This window comes from Drosophila guanche, unplaced genomic scaffold, assembly GCF_900245975.1.
Source record: "Drosophila guanche unplaced genomic scaffold, DGUA_6, whole genome shotgun sequence".
Lineage (NCBI taxonomy): Eukaryota > Metazoa > Arthropoda > Insecta > Diptera > Drosophilidae > Drosophila > Drosophila guanche.
In genome coordinates, this window is record NW_022995760.1 from 959926 (window position 1) to 979726 (window position 19801).

Sequence of the window (19801 nt, forward strand, 5' to 3'; positions counted from 1 at the left end):
AATAAATACGAAGGTCGACCCCTAATTGGCCAAGAGAGGTTAAGAGAAGGGGGAGAGGGATATGGTGTGTGGTGCGTGTGGTCCGGTGTGGCGTTGCGGGGTGCGGACACTCTCAGTTCCTGGGTTCTTGCATTGGTGGTTCGGAGTAAGGCAGGAGCTTCGGAACCAAAGGTCAAAGTGACAACTGCAATTGCAGTGGCAGCGATAGCGGCAGAGCTACCCACCGACAGGTACTCGGTAAGGATCGGGTGGGTTCCTCTGGCTTGTGCTACGTCTCCGTCTCCGAATCCATTCATCCGACCGCCCAATGTTGCAACTGCTCCGCAAACGAGTGGCAGAGCGTTCACAGAGCTGTGGCAGAGGGAGTGTCAAACAGGTGTGCAGCGGGTGTCGACGTCATTGCATCTGCAAGGATTCCGTACACGGACCCGACCCAGACCCGGGCACGGATCAAAACCACACCGACGCAACGTCCAACCCGACGGACAATCATTCACAACGGCAGCGTGCATATGCAGCGCGCTGCTGTGCCATGCAGCCATGAGGCACACACATTCCATATCAATGGAAAATGGAACATTCCAATGGACTTTAACATTTCATTTAAAGTAAATACTTATATATACATACATAGTATGTACATAGTATGTATGCACATGCATTTACATATTCGATTGAATATTTGCTGATGTCGCACGCTAATTTTATTCTCAGTCTTCAATCTTCACTATGAGCTTGTTCTCAGTTTGTTGTGCATTTCTCTCATTTTTTTTGTTGTTTTTTTTTTTTTTTGCTTCATCCACATGCTTTACCGTTGTTGCGGTTTATCGTTACGCCCCGTAGACAATTCTCCTTCTGCCTATGAGTCAAATCGACTAAAAACTCTCATTCGCTTGCTGATTTACCGTTCTTACGGTCAATTGACCATCCATCCCATTGCTGCGCTCGTGTTACTGAGAGAGTGAGAGGTGCCTAGTGAGATGGGGGTGATGGGGGTTAGAACGAGAAGCATGCATAAATCAAGAGAGTAAGCGCGCAGCAGGAAAGGCTTGCGTTACAGTTAATATTTTGCAATGCGAAAAGCGCAGTTTCAGAGTTTCGCTTTTTCACGTGTCGCAACGGAAATCCAACAAATTTATAGATTTTGTACACACTTCATTTTTTTTACCTAAGCTCCATTTATTTTGGATTACTTTTGGCTACTTTTATTTACCACTGTGCGCTGCGCTGGTGGTGGTGGCTGTCTGGGCCCCTGGCCACACCTTTTTTGGGGTGGCGCCGCCCGACGTTTTGGGGCTGCTGTTCGTGGAGCTGCTGCTAACACAGTGACCTACTGCCGAGGCCAGCAGCCAGCAGCCGAGTGTTAACGGGTGCGGGGTACGGTGTACGGAGACGTATATGGAGGCGGCGGCGGCGACCGCGGAAGAAAGCGAAAGCGATAGTGACGTCATAGCTGGCATTCATTCACAGGATATGAGGCAGCACAAATTTTGGGGGCACGCGGCAAGCAGAGCGAGCATTGGGGCAATCGTTGAAGCTCTGCTAAGGGTGCGGCGCCTCGTGTTGCAAGTTGCAGCAGAGCAGCGCAAAGAAGGGCGGTGCACGGTACAGCCCAGCAGCCGAGGACCAGCAAAATGGAAAATTTCATTGAGAAAATGACTGTGGCATAGTCCCTACCACACAGTCCCCTGCTCTGCACTGCCCTGGCCACCCGTAGATACATTATCTGCAAAGGACACTGTGTGCGACATCAGCTTGCGATGCTGCCACAGCCTCTGCTGCTGCTGCTGCTGCTGCTGCTGCTGCTGTTGCTGCTGTTGTTCCTGTTGTTGCTGCTGCTGAAACTGGGCATGCCTCTACTGCTGCTGCTCTGCCATTCGGCTGCTGCTTGATGCCTGCGTCAGGCGCTCCAAGTTGAGCCTGGTTATGGTTTACATTCGAGGCAACAGCATTTGGCAAAATCAGTCGCAAACTCGTCTCCAAGCCAAACAGTCGTGAGCGGCTCTGGCCCCAGCATCAGCCTCAGCAGATGGAAGCAACAGAAGGACCCATAACAGAAGTCCATTTCCAAAGTCCGGGACAAACAAAAAGAAGCCTCAAATTTTCAATTGTGATCCAATACAATCTTTGGCTTGGCGCCAAAAATTATTTTTTTTTTTTAACTTTTTTTGGTTGTGTGTTCGAAAATGTGCAAAACATGCAGAGTAAGTCCTGAATGAATTGAAAGTGAAAGTGCAAGTAGCAAGTGAAATCAAACTGTAGATCCTGGCAGCCATCTGCTCTGGCCTGTTCTACGTGCGAGTTCCACCATGCAAGTTTTGAGCTATTTGAATCCAAAAACTTGACACGTTGAGCTCGTGCGTGGAGCGGCAAAATCATCGCCGCAGTTCCCACCAGAAATACTCGAAAGCACCGGTACTGAATAGCGCATGATATTAGCACATGTCTATTGTTTTTGTATTAACCAAAATCATTGCCTGCTCCAGAGAGAAGTGGGCTTTATTTTCAAGTAGAATAATCTTGAGAATCCTTGAGAAATCTAAAGCTGGAGAATAAAAGCAGCCAGTTATTTTTATTCGAGCAAAAATTCGAGCATTCCATCAGCAGAAGTTATATTCGAAATGAAATCATTTTAAGAGAGTTTTGAGTTTCTGATCATGGTAAAATTTATTCCCAAAATCAAAAGATTTCAATTCATTTGAAACTTTTAGATGTTTTTACATTTCAAGAGCCCAAACCCAAACGATATTATAAACACTACATTCACACAGTTTGTGTATTTAATTAGAATTTAGAAATTGTAAATATAATACCGAAATTCAGACAGTTTCAGTTTTTAGTTTTTAACAGTCCAAGTTTAAGGTCCATTTAAAGGAACGATTCTCGCAAAGTCACATCCATCACTCCCGATATAACATTATGTTTAAAATCCCAATATATTAGCAGCATTAAGTAGGCGGACGAAGAAATATTATTTTAATGTTTTTAAAAGTGAAAAGTGAAATAATCAAGGCGCTCATCCCTCCCATACACCGCTTTCTCTTCCCCAAATGATTTACTTCCTTAAACTTTACCAGACAACTGCCTATGTACATACAAGTGTACAAGTTCTATGGTATTTATTTCCTTTAGGGACTTTCCCCGTCTTAAAGAGCACCCACACTCCGATGTGCTGCCTACTTTCAGGGGCAGCTTCAACATTGTTGATATTGTTCCTCTTTCTGTTGATGTTTGCTGCTGAAGTTCGCGACTATGCATAGGGACACACGAACACGAATGAGGGAATAGGAATAGCACTACAGATGGAACTGCAGATGCAGGGATGGCTGTGTGTGTGTGTGTGTGTGTGTGTGTGTGTGTGTGTGGCGGCAGCCAGCAACATGTGACGCTTCTGCAGAGGCCATTTACCCGCCGATTTGCTGACGTCATAGTCTGCGCGGGGCCGGATGCTGTCGTTGGGCGCTGCCACTGCTCCGGATGCTGCCTCAGGACGCCATTTGATTTGCAGACCCAGTAACCCAGTGCCGAGTGGACACGAACGCCGACCGAAGCCACACACGGCGGAGGGTGGAGTAAAGCACTGGCAAGGGGCAGTGTCTGTGTCCTAGATTTTTGGGGGCATCTATTTTTAAAGCTGCTCCCGCCACTGCCATTGCCTCCCTGCCTGTAGCACTAGCAACTGCACCGCTTGCACCCCTTTTATGGTCTTTCCATACTTTCCTTACTTCGGTTTGCTTGCAAGGATTTTTTGCACCTATTTTACTCTATTTTGGTACTCCCTTTAGCGTGAGGGTACATCGACTTTCCACACATCGACAGCGTTGCTGAGGCATGAAGCTTTGTACAAAACCTCTCTAGATAATCGACTTGAAGGTAAATATATTATCAATTATCATCCAAGACATGAGAATGTCTTCCCTTGAAATTTGTACAAGCTGAAACACTGAAAGGGTATTCGAAGGCTCGGCCATCCATGCCGTTTGCTTTGGGAATCTTCAAGTATTGTGACGTAGCAGCGAAGGTCGCTGCTCCCTGGACTCTCTCTATGTGGTATCTCGCTCACTCTTTCACCCGCTCTCTCTCTCTCTCTCTGCAAAGGACACGTGTGACGCGCTCGCAGGAATGTACAGGACACGAGTGTACTGGGTGCAATGTAATTACAACGTTATTCCATGAATATTGATTGAAATCAGATTGGACAAGTGTGGGTTCTCCCAGTACTCCCACAGCCTGACAGCACAAGTCCTCCCTGTGTGAATTCTAAGGCAAACAACAACCATCACAGCGCTGTGTAAACTTTATATTTTGTTAAACTTTCCTTCGGTTTAATTAAACATGCAATTCAATTCAATTCAATTCAATTACTCAAGGCAACAAGCAACGAGTCACTCTAGACGACAATTGGCAATGCTGACCTTTTTCTATGACTGTGGCTTCAAACTGTTTTTCTCATGGGCATTTTTAGTCTGCTTTTACAATGCATCATTTCACAACATTTTTATATTCCAGCTGTAGCCAATGCCTAATCTAACCTTCTCCATTACTCTTCAGTTATTATAAAAGTATAAACAATCTATCAATAACCTATGTACATGTCTCCTTGGTCAAATTTTCCATTGATCTTTTTCCAAATAAAAACGCATTCCTCTGTTTTAATTTCTATAATTGCTTAAAATTACTTTTATCTGTTTTAACATTCAATCCAAATCCTTTCAACTTTAGTTAAACTTAATATATACTGAAATAATTATTTGATGTATTAACCAAATCTTTTAACATTCACTTTTACTTCTTCTTGTCTTTCCTCAGAGTACATACTTCTCTTTGAAGGAAATCTCTTGTGGTTCCTTTTGGCAGGTTCCTCTTAGGTTTGTTTTGCTTTTGCAGCATACTTGCAGGGGCCGACCTTGTTGGGCGGAAAGCAATGACATTTGTACATACAGATGTATGTTCATATGTGGAAAATACTTTGGAAATTATGGTTTCCCCAAGACGGCAATCGACTGATCGCATACGATGGCCTCCTTGCCGCAGACAATCTGTCACTTGATACGCGCTGCTTAAGCTCCACGTTTGGGGTTACCTTTAACGTTACCTTTGTCGAGATTCACACATACACATACTCGCACGCATGCATACGCACAGATACACACAGACACCCCAACCCCATGGTAGAGCTGCCTTGTACGGGCGCTGACCAGCGAAGCATTCCAAGCGGACCGTACCGGACCGGACGAGACCGCAGCGAGCGAGACCTCCTGCTCCCCTGGGGATGCCATATAAGTGCGGAGGCAGAGCAGGTGGAAAAATGTTATTTAATTTTTGTAACGCCCTCGTGCAAAATAGGAATGGGAAATGGGAAATGGGGGATGAACAGCATGGGGTTTCCTCAGCGATTGTGTGTGCTCCCCATGCTCGCTGCTTGCCTGCTGCTGGCCATTCCAGTTGCAGTTGCATATCTCCATACGGATCATATTTCCAATTGGGCTTCAGCTTCAGCTTTGGCTCTGACTGGCACTGGCACTGGCACTGCCTTTGCCTTTGCCTTTTCCTTTGGTCGAAGTGTCAAGCACCCCGTGTGGCGGCAGTGGCGGTGCACAACAACCTGCCTCAATGTCTGGCCGGCTGTGGCACTTTTGGAAATGTGCCGCGTTCTTTTTTCCATTTTGTTGTTGTTTCTTTTCGTGTATTTCGGTTGACTTTTGCTGCTCAGCTGCTTCTGTTTCTGCTGCTGCTGCTTCTGCTTTTCCTTTGTATGTTTTCCAAGCGGACGGCCCCTGAAAGTAGGCAGCGGCGGTAGCAGTTTTTCCACACACACACACACACACACCCACACCCATACACACACCAAGAGGCCCTAACAATATTACACGCACACATGTAAGTCTTCGTCCGTCCGTGTCTTTTTGTTGCAGTTGAAAAAACTTAAACAGGTCCGAGGGATGCGACGCCGCAGTCAGCAACGGCAGCAGAGTCCACGGTGGCAGCGCCAGTGACAGCGGCTGCGGCTCCACCGTGCAACTATAAAAGCCCAGCGACAGTCAGAACAATGTCTCAGTGAAACATCGTTAATTAAGCGACAAGCAGCCGGAGGCGCAGCACCCGAACCAGCAGCAGCCACAAGACAGGATGACACCCTGGTCAATCCCTGGTTGCAGGACAGATCCCATCAGAGATGCCGCCTAACTTCTTCTTTTTTGTTCATGTGCAAACAGGAATATTTTTTTTGTTTGTGTGTGATTTTAAGTGCCTTCAAGGATGTCCTGCTGGACAGCCCAAATATGATCAAAGAGCGGAGAAGCAATTTGGCAAAATATCGGCAAAAGGGAAGCAAATATCTGTAAAAAGCGTATTCAAATCAATACAAAAAAGAAACGAAAGGAACGAGAATTAGCTTAGGAGGCGCCATACCATGCCGCAAGTCGGCATTCTAGCATTCGGCATTCTGGCAATCAAATATTCAAAAACGTGCTCAGGCCCTTGCCCACAGAGACCAATTACCGATGGAACTTTGGCCATATGTTTGTGGCTGAAGGGGACATCATCATCATTTATTTATTCATTAAACATTCGGCAAAGTCGGTGCCCCGCTTCCCAAACATAAGTCCCACTCGTGTTACCAAAACTTTTTTCCGTTTAAAGTTCCCAGTGAGCCGTTCAGTGCATTTGTGATTCCAGTTCGAGCGGTACTTATTGCAGCTGCTGGCCACTGCACAAGATTAGATTTAAGACTCTTGTGCGTGTGACAGCGGCTATTGTAAGAGGCCATATAAGCATCAAAGTACAACTAAACACATAATGCCATCGATGGGTGTTTGCTTGGTTCCGTTTTATTCCAGATGAGGTGCAAATGTGCCCCATGGGAAGCCATACAGCCCTACTACAGCCATTTGCCTATTTTCCCTACTCCCCCACTCACACAGCTGTGAGAGGGCCATTTCACCAACACTTTTAAGATAATTTCTGACGCATTAACCTCGAGTTAAATCAAATTGTAACGAACTAATCGAATTAACACGCTGACTCAAATACTTCGATTATTTTGTTCTATCGAAATTTCGAAAATCTATCTATCGAATTTGTTATTACAAAACGTGCACACTATTCCTAATATTACAAACCAGGGTGACCATTTGAGGTATATTAAGGATATTATGACAACGAAATTGAGTTCTTTGTAAATTAACGGAACGTCGGAATAATTAAATAATTTATATGGGCCAGCAACATGCTGGGAAAAGTGAGAAACATGCTGACAAAGTTGAGCAGCACTGTTCGCCAACATTTGGTACGGAATAAAGAACACTTAGTACCCCTAGTGGGAGGTATATCCTGGAATTGAGGACATGTTGGATATCTCAGGCTGCAATCAATGCAATAACAAGTCGATCTGTGTTTTAGGTGCAGACTATAGATATGGAGAATGTATTTACATAGAAAGCATATGAAAAGGTTAAAACATTTCAGTCTAAGATAAAGTCATTATTAATGTTTGAGAGCAGCTTTGAAAATCAAATTTTAATATTAATTTATGGAAATAGGGTATACAAATTCCCGTACTAAACTATACCTACAGGTTGACAAGCAACAAATTGCCAAATACGTAGTCATCCATTTCCACTCACGTAACGTTTTATGATAGTTTTGTGAGTGGATCATTTTATTTTTTAACTTAATTTGGAAATATTCCAATTAAAAGCAGTCTTAAAAACAAGCCAATCTTAGAGAGAATGGATTAATCAATCGGATAAAATTATAGTTTTAGCGCTTAGACTCCGAACTAGCTAGTAATATCAAATAGAACATCAAACTCGAGGAATATGATTTCAGATTGCGGTATATTAACGGAATATTTTTACAATGGGGTATGTTTTAGTATTTTTTTAAGGGTGATGCTGTATATTTGATTGATAATTCCGCGGTCCCACTGTTAAAAACTACGCAGAAATAAAAAACAACTTAAAACAATAAAAAAGGTTGAAAACTGTGCAACGAAACAGGCATAAAGATGCTTGTGTGCATTAGGATGCATACTATTAAGTAAGGGAAAGGATGGAAAAAGTGTTCTGGTTATGCGAGTAAGTACCTGCATTCAGACTGTCATACCCTACCAGCGCATTGCTATCGATAGGCGCCTACACACTTTCCACAACATTGCAGACAAAACTCTATCAACAAATCCAGAAAAATACACATTCAAGTACAATGAATAACTCGAACGGGTCAGAGCCACGACGACAGGGACCACCAGCAGCAGCTGTGTCGCCCCGCGTGACCCAGTCATTGTCGGAGTTTGATGCCGAAGTTGAGGAGCAATTACGACGACGCGCACTTGCCCAGCAGCCACCGCCGCCAGTGGGACCGAGCGTGATACCCAATGGCGCCTTTCCTGGTAAGAAAGCAATTTCCGAGCGATGGCCGGATTCAACTTGGTCAGCCAACTAATCCTTAACCTCGACAGGTTCCCTTACACCTGGTTGGAACGACCCACCGCCACTGAACCCCGACTCGGTTCTGGGCAATGCCAACAGTCGACGGCCACGCATTGATCCACGTCGTCGCGCGCCCTACCCCATCGAGAGCAATTCATTGCTATTTTACCCCAACCCGGAGGCAGGCGGTGCTGAGCCCTCATCGCGCCCAACAGCCATGGTAATGCCGCGACAGCTGCCACTACCACCTGACGCACCCAATGGCGCTGCAACCCACGAGCCCGATGAGGGCACAGTGCCAACCCGCGGACGGCCCGCATCAGGCAATGCTGCGTCCAGGGTGCCCACAGCCGTGGTGCCACCGCGCATGAAGAAACCCAATCATGCCAATTTGCCCCACTTTTAGATCTAATCACTTGATGTATCATAGAAATTCCAAATTCGTGTGTGTAAGCATTCGCAAACTGCGTTGGAAGGCATTTGGGGATTACACATGCGTCCTTGAACTCCCGTTTTTCGGCCCGACAAACTCCCCAGGACCTACGTCAGGATGACACATCAATACTCCCTTCTGTAATCCAGTAGAATGCACTTAAAAATATACTACTCTAATCGTACACGTGACTCTGTCTCTGTCTCTGCTTGTCTTCTCCTTAACTTTATTTAACAGCGAGTAATAACAACAACAAAAAGGGTCAACAAAGGATATACATAACACCAAGCGATCACTACCAGGGCAGCTGGGAGCCATCGTAGTTGATGAAGCCACCGTTGTGCTGCTCGCTCAGCTGGTTGAGGGTCTGGATTATTTGGTTGGTACTCGTGGGTACGTCCAAGGGGGCACTGCTGCCGCCCATGTCGGTACGCACCCAGCCGGGATGCAGGCTGATGCAGAGGATCTTCTCCGGATACAAATCGATGCTCAGCGACTTGGTGGCCGCGTTGAGGGCGGACTTGGACGTGCGGTAGCCATACATGCCCCCGTTCGTGTTGGATCCAATTGATCCCAGCACGGAGCTCATGTTGATGATTGCTGCGCGACTCACGCCCATGGGCTCGCTGCCGTTGGCCTCGGACGCCTTCTTAAGCAGCGGCAGACAGGCCTTGGCCAGCATGATGGGCACCACGGTGTTGGTTTGCAGGGTATCCAGGATGTCCTGGGGCCTGGTGGCGCCAATGCGCACCGACTTGGGCGCCACACCAGCGTTGTTAAAGAGCACATTAAGTCCGGCACCCTTGGTCACGCCCTCGATCTCGGCAATCAGTTTATCATAGGCATCGAAATTTTTCAAATCTGCAACGATTGGGGTTTGTTTTGTATAGGATTGGGAATGTCACAGACCGGGGCGCCTGTCCACTCACCGATCTCCAAGATGTGTATGTTCGAGTGCTTCTTGGCCAGATCTTCCAGTTCCTTTTGAACGAAAGCATTTGAAACAAATTATTATTTTGTTTGGGGTTGCCACTCTTTAGTGGCACTACTATCGATAAGAATCGGCGTTTGGGCACACCAAAAACGAAATAGCATACGAAAGCTCGTTCATTCGATGAACTAGATCCGTTCCCTTATTTTGCTCGATTTATTTTTCGAATCGTTATTGTTGGATGCTTTTTTGATGACCTCCCTTCCTTTCTCTAGGTCACACTCCATGTGACTTTCTGAGACTGCTATCGGTAAAGTAAAGATAACGATGAAGATGAACTCATTTAGTTAGTTCACATCGTGAATAGTTCTTTCTATCGTTCGTTCACGAGCTACCCAACACTAGTACAAAAGCTATTGCAAAAAGGTTTGCGCCGCTTATTTCCATTTTGCGTTTCGCTGTCGAGAGTGCTATCTCCGTAACCCGCTGCTACTACTGCTGCTGTTTCTTCCCCAATCTCAAGATATTATTTTGTGTTCGCGTCTTTTACTAGTCCTGTCCCTTGGCCTGAATTACTTGGACAACCTAACGACGATACAAAAAATGGCGCCCGTGCAAGGTGAGTGCGAAAGTGTGGAGTGGAGTGGACTGGAGAAGAGAGAATATATGACCACGAATTAGTGCCCGTCGGGTTTGTAGTTGTTGTATGTTTGTCTGTCTGTCTGGTTATATGGTCATTCGCGTAGTTTCTTGGGTTATGAGTCATGGAGGGGGCAACTATGACTTGACGAAAAAAAAAACAACAAATCTGGCGAGCACTCACCACTGCCTGGGCCCGGCTGCGACATGTGGTGAAGAGATGCTGCGGTGGCTGCGGCAGGCTATTGAGGGCCTTGACCAGGCCCAGACCCAAGCCACGATTGCAGCCGGTTATCAAAATGGAGTTCATCTTGTCCTTCTGTCCGCCGATGTCGGTCTCCGGCTTTAATGATCAGCGTAAATCTAATCGTCCACACTCGAGATTAGGGCTATGGGCCACAATAAAATGTGTGACACTGGCGGCAAGCACTGGCTGACTACTGGGGCTCTAGGCGGCTTGGAGGGCTGGCTCGATGGATTTTGCCAGAACAATGTTCCCGGTCGCTTATCTGCTCTCCGCACTTGAGTTTATAGTCGTAACATTTGACGGTCGCCGGCGGCCAGGGCATGCAGCTGACAGCGTTGCCAGCCATCCTGCCGATGTTATCGATACCCCACTTGCAGGCCTATTTTTCCAATGTTTTGAAATGGACTCAGCTCTGCTGAAAAGGAGCCAGCAACCCTAGAGCGACAACTGTTGCGCTTCCAATTGGAAATTATGGAAATTTGTGCAAATTATTGCGCTGGTCATCCAGCTGCTGCCGCCGCCGCTTCCATCATCATGAACGCTCTATCGCCATTCCGCTGTGCTCGGCGCATTCGCATCGGCGGTGCGCACTCTCGCCGCTCTCCTCAGTCTCTCGCTGTTACGTAGCCCGCTATCGGTGCCTCCGTCTGCCCACCACATTCGTGGCATTCCAATAGCGACGTGTTTTCTGTGTTATTCCACCACCGCCGCCGCTCGACCAGAAGAAAGCGTTCTACAGCTTTTTGCAAAGTTCGCTAATTGTTCTGGATAGAGATAATAGATCCATCCATAAGACGACATGTCGCTCACCCTTTGGAGCTCGAGATTCTCGGTGACGTTCGTGCGGCAGTATGCGACGATATTCACGTCTGGCTCTGTTGCCACCAGCAGTCTACAAAATAAGTTCACAAATTCAAGTATCCTCAGTTTTCACAACAACGACAAGCAACGGCAGCGAACTCTATTCACCATGAAGAACAATCGTCAGGGCAAAGCACCAACGACCAGCGGTGCCACCACAGATACTGCCAACATTGGCGGTATCGGAGCAGCTCCTCCCTCTGCCTCGCAGCATCCACACTGCAACAAGCAGACGCTGTACGATCATCCGCTAGTCCGTCAGCAGTCCTCTACAGGTAAGCCAGAGGGCAGTTGGCAACGCGATACACCCTTCCCTTTCCATTGTATATCGCTTATGCAATAACAGTTGGTCCTATACCTCGTTACCCCCGCCCGTCCACCGCATAAATATGTAAGCTTATCGTACTTCGTACTCTGGCACGTAGAGCGGCAAAAGGTTTATGCCGGCAATCTGCAAAGTCATTGTAGGCGGCAGTAACAGTAACTTTCCAAAAATCCATTGAACATGTATCCAATGTGTGGATACGGGTACAGGTGTACCCATGTACCCATAAATTAATTTCACAAGACTCTCTTTAGTGTGACCCTCTAGCTGAGCCAACGGAACTTTCGAGAATCTCTTCTCCCTCTGTCTATCTCTGTGCACGATTTCACCATCACTTTGTGCATTATATTGCTTATCGGCATAACAAATGGATAATTGCATCATCATTGGACTTCGTCATCATCGCAAACATCAACAACTGATTGCAACGTGACGACAAATGTGGCTTTACAGATCGGGAGACAGATAAACGGTGAACACAGGGGGAAAACTGATATCTGCTTGGTGGAGACACATGGGACTGCCAACTGTTTTCTGTGGTTTCGATTCTGCGGCTGCGATTGCGATTGCGATTACGGGTCCGGGTCCGGGCCGCCTGTAACCATGGCAGCCCACAAAGCGCCAAAGCAAAAGTCAGTGGGTGGCATTTATGCATGTAGCGGGCGTGTCACATATGATTGCTCCAGTTTGATTTGCCTGGCATTGGGGGGCGGGCAAGAACAGGGCTAAGGCGTGGCTTGGCTATCGCTGACTTGCATCTAAGCAAACACTGGGTAAAGACGTTCACGTTCAGTAAGGACCGGGCCGCGGACCGTGTCTGGACATGCATCTGTTCGATTTTGTGCCCGCCTCCGTGGCGGACGAAGAGCCACCGCATGAACGGAGCGTCTACCGCTCGGCCTACATCGACATACGCCTGCGTCGGCATCTGCCGATGACACAAGAAGGTGCTATCTCGTGATATCCTTACGACTTCTCTTGGCATTCCTTTCCATTGCAGGTAATTATGATTACGACCTGGTTGTGATTGGCGGTGGGTCAGCTGGTCTGGCCTGCGCCAAGGAGGCCGTCCAGAATGGTGCCCGTGTGGCCTGCCTGGACTATGTGAAGCCCACGCCCATCGGCACCAAGTGGGGCGTTGGCGGCACCTGCGTCAATGTCGGTTGCATTCCCAAGAAGCTGATGCACCAGGCCTCGCTGCTGGGCGAGGCTGTTCACGAGGCGGCCGCTTATGGCTGGAATGTTGATGACAAGATCAAGCCGGACTGGAGCAAGCTGGTCACCTCCGTGCAGAACCACATCAAGTCTGTCAACTGGGTGACTCGCGTGGATCTGCGCGACAAGTAAGTGGAAGCCCCTCCTGTCTGTGGCCCCGCAATCCATCTAACGCCCGATCCCTGCTCTTTGTGCCCTCAGAAAAGTGGAGTACATCAACGGTCTGGGCTCTTTCGTGGACCCGCACACCATGGTTGCCAAGCTGAAGACCAACGAGCGCACAATAACCGCTGAGAATTTCGTCATTGCCGTGGGCGGACGTCCCCGCTATCCGGACATTCCCGGCGCCGTTGAGTACGGCATCACCAGCGATGATCTTTTCAGTCTGGACCACGAGCCCGGCAAGACCTTGGTTGTTGGCGCTGGCTGTAAGTAAAGCATATTTGATGATGATCGAACCATGCGCTTATCCTTCCCTGTTTTCCTATAGATATTGGCCTGGAGTGCGCTGGCTTCTTGAAGGGACTCGGCTACGAGCCCACTGTGATGGTGCGCTCGATTGTGCTGCGCGGCTTTGACCAGCAGATGGCCGAGCTGGTGGCCTCCTCGATGGATGAGCGTGGCATTCCCTTCCTGCGCAAGACGGTGCCACTTTCCGTGGAGAAGCAGGACGACGGCAAGCTGCTCGTCAAGTACAAGAACACGGAGACCGGCGAGGAGGGCGAAGATACTTATGACACCGTCCTCTGGGCCGTTGGCCGCAAGGGCTTGGTCGAGGATCTGAATCTGTCCAACGCTGGCGTTACCACAGTCAAGGACAAGATCCAGGTTGACACGAAGGAGACCACCAATGTGCCCAACATCTATGCCGTTGGCGACATCATCTACGGCAAGCCCGAACTGACACCCGTGGCTGTTCTGGCTGGTCGCCTGCTGGCCCGTCGCCTCTATGGCGGCTCCAACCAGCGCATGGACTACTCGGACGTGGCCACCACCGTTTTCACGCCCCTCGAGTACGCCTGCGTGGGCCTCAGCGAGGAGGATGCCGTCAAGCAGTACGGTGCCGATAACGTGGAGGTCTTTCACGGCTACTATAAGCCCACAGAGTTCTTCATTCCCCAGAAGAGCGTTCGCTACTGCTACTTGAAGGCAGTCGCCGAACGCAGCGGCGACCAGCGTGTCTATGGTCTCCACTATCTGGGACCCGTTGCCGGTGAGGTCATCCAGGGCTTTGCCGCTGCCCTCAAGTCCGGTCTGACCATCAACACTCTGATCAACACGGTGGGCATCCACCCGACCACCGCCGAGGAGTTCACCCGCCTCAGCATCACCAAGCGCTCCGGCCTGGACCCCACACCGGCCAGCTGCTGCAGCTAAATCTGCACTCGCCCCCGGAACAAACCCCTGCAGCCGGAGGGAGACATCGCCTTAGCCGTCGCTGCCCGCAACCTGCAAACTGAATTGAATTGAATGGAATTGTTGTTGCCGCGGCCCAGCGATACAAAGTTTACTTTTCGTTTAAGTTTCCACCAAATTAACCACCCACCCCTCCCCCAAAAAAACACAAACAATAGCCTCAACCGATGCTTCTGCAGAGCCCACTCCATGATGCAGATGAAGATGCAAAGAAACACACAGAGAAAGAGAGAGCGAAGGAGAGCGTGGAACGGGGATCGGAGAACGGGATATGGTGACCGGCGGAAGAGTGGAGGCTTCCGCAAGGGACCGCACAACATTCTCCCACCTGTTGCCCGTCCAACTGTCCCAACGGTTCACCCACATGCCCCACAGCTGCACTCAAAATTTTGAATTTATGTTAACAAATTATAGTATCCCATGAAATAAGAAAAACCCTTTATCTGTATGGTAGGAAAATATAATTTTTCACCCACAATTAAAGGCTGTCTAATTGTTGGTATGTGGATGCAGCTGCATTACAATCACATCCGAGCACATTTTTGCACTTGGCTTTGCACGAAGCTGTGACTGTCTTCTACAACTTCATTATGGAAAACGCTGCCAATTCTATAATTTTGAAGATATTGGGGCTCAAATTAAACTGATATTTCTTGAAGCATTTAACTATTGATTCACTCACAGAAATCAGATCGGTGTGGGATATAGACCCACGAAGTTCGAACCACTTTTTGCCATCGCTATTCAGTTACATTACGAATTGATTTATTCACATTAAGCATTCCGATCGTAGACTTTTTTCTATTATAGAATATGCTGGCCTCTGCACCATTGCTAAGATATGGATCCACTATCGAGAGAAGCTATATAGACGATCATTGGGTACTGCTTTACAAAAAATCAACTTTATATTGATGGGCTATTTGGGACTTCATGAATATCGATTGAATGCTAATCCAGTAGTTCCCAACAGACAAAGGGCTCTGCCTCTAGACTCAAACACCAATTAGATTTAGAGCTGCGACTCAAACTATCCCCTCAACGATTATCCTTGATATGAATGTGATAACTATGCACGTCCCCAATGGAATATTAAATTGAACATATGAAACCAACGGTACCACAGCGCACCTCAAAACCAAACGAAAAATGTGGACCTCTACATCAGTGGTCCGTGGCCACAAGCTAGCAGTGCGTTTGTGTGCGAAGACAGGACGCCGTGACTAGTCGGGTGGCCTGGGTCTGGGTCTGGTTCGGGGTAGAATTGTGCAATGCATTGGGATTGCTATCTGGAATATGAGTTTCCCCAGGCTGTCATTTTATGGGAGTACATTTTATGCCGGCAATTATTGGCATACCGTTCAGACCTTCTGGAATTGATGAGGCCAGACCGCAAATGGAATGACATTCGGGGATTTAAGGTGAAATTAGTCATGGCAATTAAATAGGGGCCAATATCCATCCACCTCAATAATAGCGGATAATTACATTGGTTTTAAAGTCAAACATGTGAAATCCAACTTAGTTAAGGCTTAAAAGGGAAATTCGAGATAATTTAAGTGCCAAAAGGACCTTTTGCTTTGCCTACATTTCATCCTGCGTACGCTTCCATGTTTGCTGCAAGCGCTTGAGAATGATTTTCAGTGTCCTCAATATTCTTACATCGAAAATTACACACAATTTTGATGCACCGTACAATCTGAGGATTATCCAAGCATAAATTATAATCCTACTTATAGACGGGGATGTGGCCATTATTTCAATCTTAATGTTCCAATAAGCTCTTAACAATATCCCTCTGAAAATACGTACAATATTTTGGCTTAAAACTAGAGGATTCCTTTTCCTTCACATGACTAAGAGCGGGATGGCCAATAGCATCAACACAATCTGGATGCATTCGGGAATCTCGTCTGAAGGCCTTTTGTATTTTTCTATTTGATGTTTATTTTGGTTGTTTTTTTGTTTCCTATTTTCACGTATTGTATAATTATTTTTTGTTTTTCTTTTTGAACAACTTGAAAGACATTTTATGCCGTCGCATACTCCTGCTGCTGCTCCTCCTCCTCCTCCTGTTGCTGCTGCTGCTGCTGCTGCTCCTCCGCCTGCTGACTTTTCTGTTCTCAAGGGGACGGGGGGGTCGAAAGCAAAGTTAAAAAAAAAAATATATAGAGCATTAATTAATTAGTAGTTATATCAGGGGTAGGAGGAGGTCTAGATGGCGACGCTCTGCTTGGACTGCTCGTCCTGCCGCTGCTGCTTGTTGACCGCCGATATGCACTTGGCCATGGTGGGGGAGGCGCGTGAAATGGCGTCGGTCATAAAGTAATCCTTCAGCTCCTTTTGCTTCACATCGATGGCCACGCCGCTGATGGATTTGCTCTGAAAAGAGAAGGTATAAATAAAATATGAGAATCGAAGCGTACAGGGGGACTACTCACGATTGCAGCCTGGGCACCGGTCTCATTGAAGCCGGCTGGCTCAAGCTCTCCGAGGCGCGTCAGATGGGGCGAAATGTCTTCGAGGCGAGAGCGGAGCTCGTCGAGTGTGTCGTAGGGCAGCGGTGTGCCCACCACCTCGGAGATGGCACGCAATATCTTCCAGTCCTCGCGGGCCATGCCGGGTGGTGAGACTCCCGGCAATGTCTGCTGGGGCCTGCCCTCCGTGTTCACGTAGATGGCCTGCTTCTCCGTGTAGGCGGCACCGGGCAGCACAGCGTCGGCAATGGAGGCTCCATTGTCGCCATGCGATCCAATGTACACCACAAAGCAATCCTTGGGCAGCTGCTCGCGGGTCACCTTACCGGCATCGGCATTCAGCAGGAACAGCACCTTGGGCTGAGCCTTGATGGCGCGGTCTGCGCCCGCCTGGTAGCCCACATCGTAGGCGCCCACCTGGGCGGCATTGTTCTGCAACACGTTGAAGGGGTTCCACTCCTGCAAATCACAGCAAAGCAATAATCAAGGATCACCAATAAGAGATATGTGAGCAGAGCGGCGACTCACTGGCTTCTTCAGCTTCTGGCAATACTCCACGATGGTGGCATGGATGGCAGCACCATCTTCGCGCTCCAGGAGGTCGGCACCAATGATGATGGCCGGCTTCTTGGCGCCCTCGAGCACCTTGGAGAAGGCGTGCGAGCCAGAGCAGACGTCCTTGATGAGGGCAGGGTCGGAGCCGAGGTTGTTGTGCTCGTACGACAGATCGACCTTGGGTCCAATGGAAGCGATCTGTAGCTCATTGTGGACGTAGGCCTTGCGCAGACGCGTGTTGACGAGGGGAGCCTCGTAGCGGGGATTTGTGCCGACTAGGAGGACAGCATCGGCCTCCTCCAGACCGGCAATGGTGCTGTTGAGCAGATAATTGGCTCGCACATCGGTGCCGGAGCCCTTGATGAAGCCCTGCTCTGTGACGACTGTCTCGCCCTCGAGGCGATTGATCAGATCCTTGAGCGCCACCATGGCCTCAACGTCGGCCAGCTGTCCGGCAACACCGGCCACCTGTCCATTGGCCTTCTTCAGGGCCTTGGCCACCGCAATGAGGGCGCCCTCCCACTCCACGGCCTGCAGCTCACCGTTGGGCATACGCACCATGGGGGCGATCAGGCGCTGGCGCTTGAGGCCGTCGCAGGCGAAGCGGGACTTGTCCGCCAGCCACTCCTCGTTGACGTCCTCGTTCTCGCGGGGCAGGATGCGCAGCACCTCGTTGGTGCGGGTGCTCACGACAATGTTGCTACCGACGGCGTCCAGGACATCGATGCTGCTCACCTTGCGGATCTCCCAGGGACGGGCCACGAAGCTGTATGGCTTGTTGGTGAGTGCGCCCACGGGGCACAGGTCGATCACGTTGCCCGAGAGCTCCGTGAGGAAGAGCTTCTCCACGTAGGTGCCAATCTGCATGTCGTTGCCGCGTCCGGTGGTGCCCAGATCGTCCACGCCGGCGATCTCCGAGGCGAAGCGCACGCATCTGGTGCAGTGGATGCAGCGGGTCATGATGGTCTTCACCAGCGGCCCAATGTCCTTGTCCTCCACAGCGCTGCGCATGATAAAACGTTAGGAATCAATCAGGAGGAGGACGCGAAAGGATCGCCGGGCTCTTACCGCTTGCCGGTGTAGTGGATGTCCGTGAAGCGGGACCGATCGGAGCCGAAGGCCATGGCCTGATCCTGCAGATCACACTCGCCGCCCTGGTCGCAGATGGGACAGTCCAGTGGATGGTTCATCAGCAGGAACTCCATGACGCCCTCGCGTGCCTTGCGGGTCAGATCCGAGTTGGTCTTGATGCGCCAGCCCTTCATTACGGGCATGGCGCAGGCGGCCACCGGCTTGGGGCTCTTCTCCACCTCCACCAGGCACATGCGGCAGTTGCCGGCCACGGCCAGACGCTCATGATAGCAGAAGCGCGGAATCTCAACGCCCACCAGGGCTGCGGCCTGCACATATGGATGGAGATGGAGCGAGTTGATGATCAGTGGATCAGTGCATTGTTAGGCCAAAGGACTCACCTGCAGCACTGTGGTACCAGGGAGCACCTTCACGGGAATGTCATCCACAAAGACCTCAATCTTCTCGGGCGCCTTGGCCGGTGTCTGTGCCACGATGGCGCTGGTGCGCACCGCTCGGCTGGCGATCTGATGTGTGGGTGAGCCCAGTGCGCTCAGCGCCTTGACAAGCGGTGCTCGTATCATATTTTCTGCAATGAGAAGCAACCACAAAAACTGCAATCCTCTTTCCTAACAATTACATAAGTCAGCTGGCTGGCAACATTGGCCAACTATCGATTTGTGACCGTCCGTGGGCCCAAATGCCCGACAATTGTTTGCTGCAGGTGCTGGAGAACTTCGCGGGGGTTCAGGGAGTTGCGTGGCTGTGGGACGTATAGATCAAAACCTACCGAAATGTTGGAAATTATTTATTTGAATTCTCGATGCGGAGACAACTTTTTTATCGCTTTTGACAGTCGCACTGTGACTGTCGCGTTGCCAACTGCACGTTTGACAGCTGACCGCTGCGGAAGGCAAACACTCTGTAGATGTACACTTTAAAAGTATATTTTTACTGGTTATTGTTTGAGTTGGCTAAACAATAATTATTGGCTCCACGCCCTATTATTTCCTTTAATGTATTAGGTTTTTCTGGCGGCCCTTCTTTTTTCAAGTAATTGGCAACGCGGCAGTTAACAGCTGTTCGAGTTTTGTTTACTTCGAATGACCATTCCCATGTAAACGTTCTTGTGTCGAAATTTAAAAAAAGGATGGATGATGGCGCCACCTGTTTCGAACACACGAAACACCATTTCTGCA

At 48.9% G+C, this 19801-nt stretch overlaps 4 protein-coding genes across 6 annotated transcripts; 2 read left to right on the forward strand and 2 right to left on the reverse strand.

Moving 5' to 3' along the window:
* Positions 1 to 2010: 2010 nt before the first annotated feature.
* On the reverse strand, positions 2011 to 11002 carry LOC117590759 (C-factor). Of its 2 annotated transcripts, XM_034283699.1 has the most exons (4): positions 10620 to 11002; positions 9795 to 9846; positions 9151 to 9726; positions 2011 to 2021 (listed from the first exon to the last, which is right to left on the reverse strand). In XM_034283699.1, the coding sequence occupies exons 1-3, from the start codon at positions 10743 to 10745 to the stop codon at positions 9161 to 9163; spliced, it is 744 nt and encodes a 247-aa protein (XP_034139590.1). In that variant the 5' UTR covers positions 10746 to 11002; the 3' UTR covers positions 2011 to 2021; positions 9151 to 9160. The 2 variants fall into 2 exon arrangements, with proteins under 2 accessions (XP_034139590.1, XP_034139589.1); XM_034283698.1 differs by lacking the exon at positions 2011 to 2021 and having other exon boundaries at positions 9070 to 9726.
* Positions 7915 to 9051, forward strand: LOC117590763. Its single transcript, XM_034283709.1, has 3 exons — positions 7915 to 8078; positions 8161 to 8392; positions 8462 to 9051. Exons 1-3 carry the CDS (start codon positions 8073 to 8075, stop codon positions 8836 to 8838), a joined length of 615 nt encoding a protein of 204 aa, XP_034139600.1. The 5' UTR covers positions 7915 to 8072; the 3' UTR covers positions 8839 to 9051.
* On the forward strand, positions 10194 to 14925 carry LOC117590757 (thioredoxin reductase 1, mitochondrial). 2 transcript variants are annotated; one of them, XM_034283696.1, is made up of 4 exons: positions 10194 to 10415; positions 12869 to 13211; positions 13285 to 13511; positions 13574 to 14925. In XM_034283696.1, exons 1-4 carry the CDS (start codon positions 10400 to 10402, stop codon positions 14458 to 14460), a joined length of 1473 nt encoding a protein of 490 aa, XP_034139587.1. In that variant the 5' UTR covers positions 10194 to 10399; the 3' UTR covers positions 14461 to 14925. The 2 variants fall into 2 exon arrangements, with proteins under 2 accessions (XP_034139587.1, XP_034139586.1); XM_034283695.1 differs by lacking the exon at positions 10194 to 10415 and adding an exon at positions 11362 to 11818.
* A 1539-nt stretch (positions 14926 to 16464) lies between these two features.
* On the reverse strand, positions 16465 to 19528 carry LOC117590756 (NADH-ubiquinone oxidoreductase 75 kDa subunit, mitochondrial). The gene is made up of 6 exons (XM_034283694.1): positions 19393 to 19528; positions 19004 to 19191; positions 18600 to 18931; positions 17505 to 18534; positions 16941 to 17435; positions 16465 to 16881 (listed from the first exon to the last, which is right to left on the reverse strand). Exons 2-6 carry the CDS (start codon positions 19184 to 19186, stop codon positions 16714 to 16716), a joined length of 2208 nt encoding a protein of 735 aa, XP_034139585.1. The 5' UTR covers positions 19187 to 19191; positions 19393 to 19528; the 3' UTR covers positions 16465 to 16713.
* Positions 19529 to 19801: the final 273 nt, after the last annotated feature.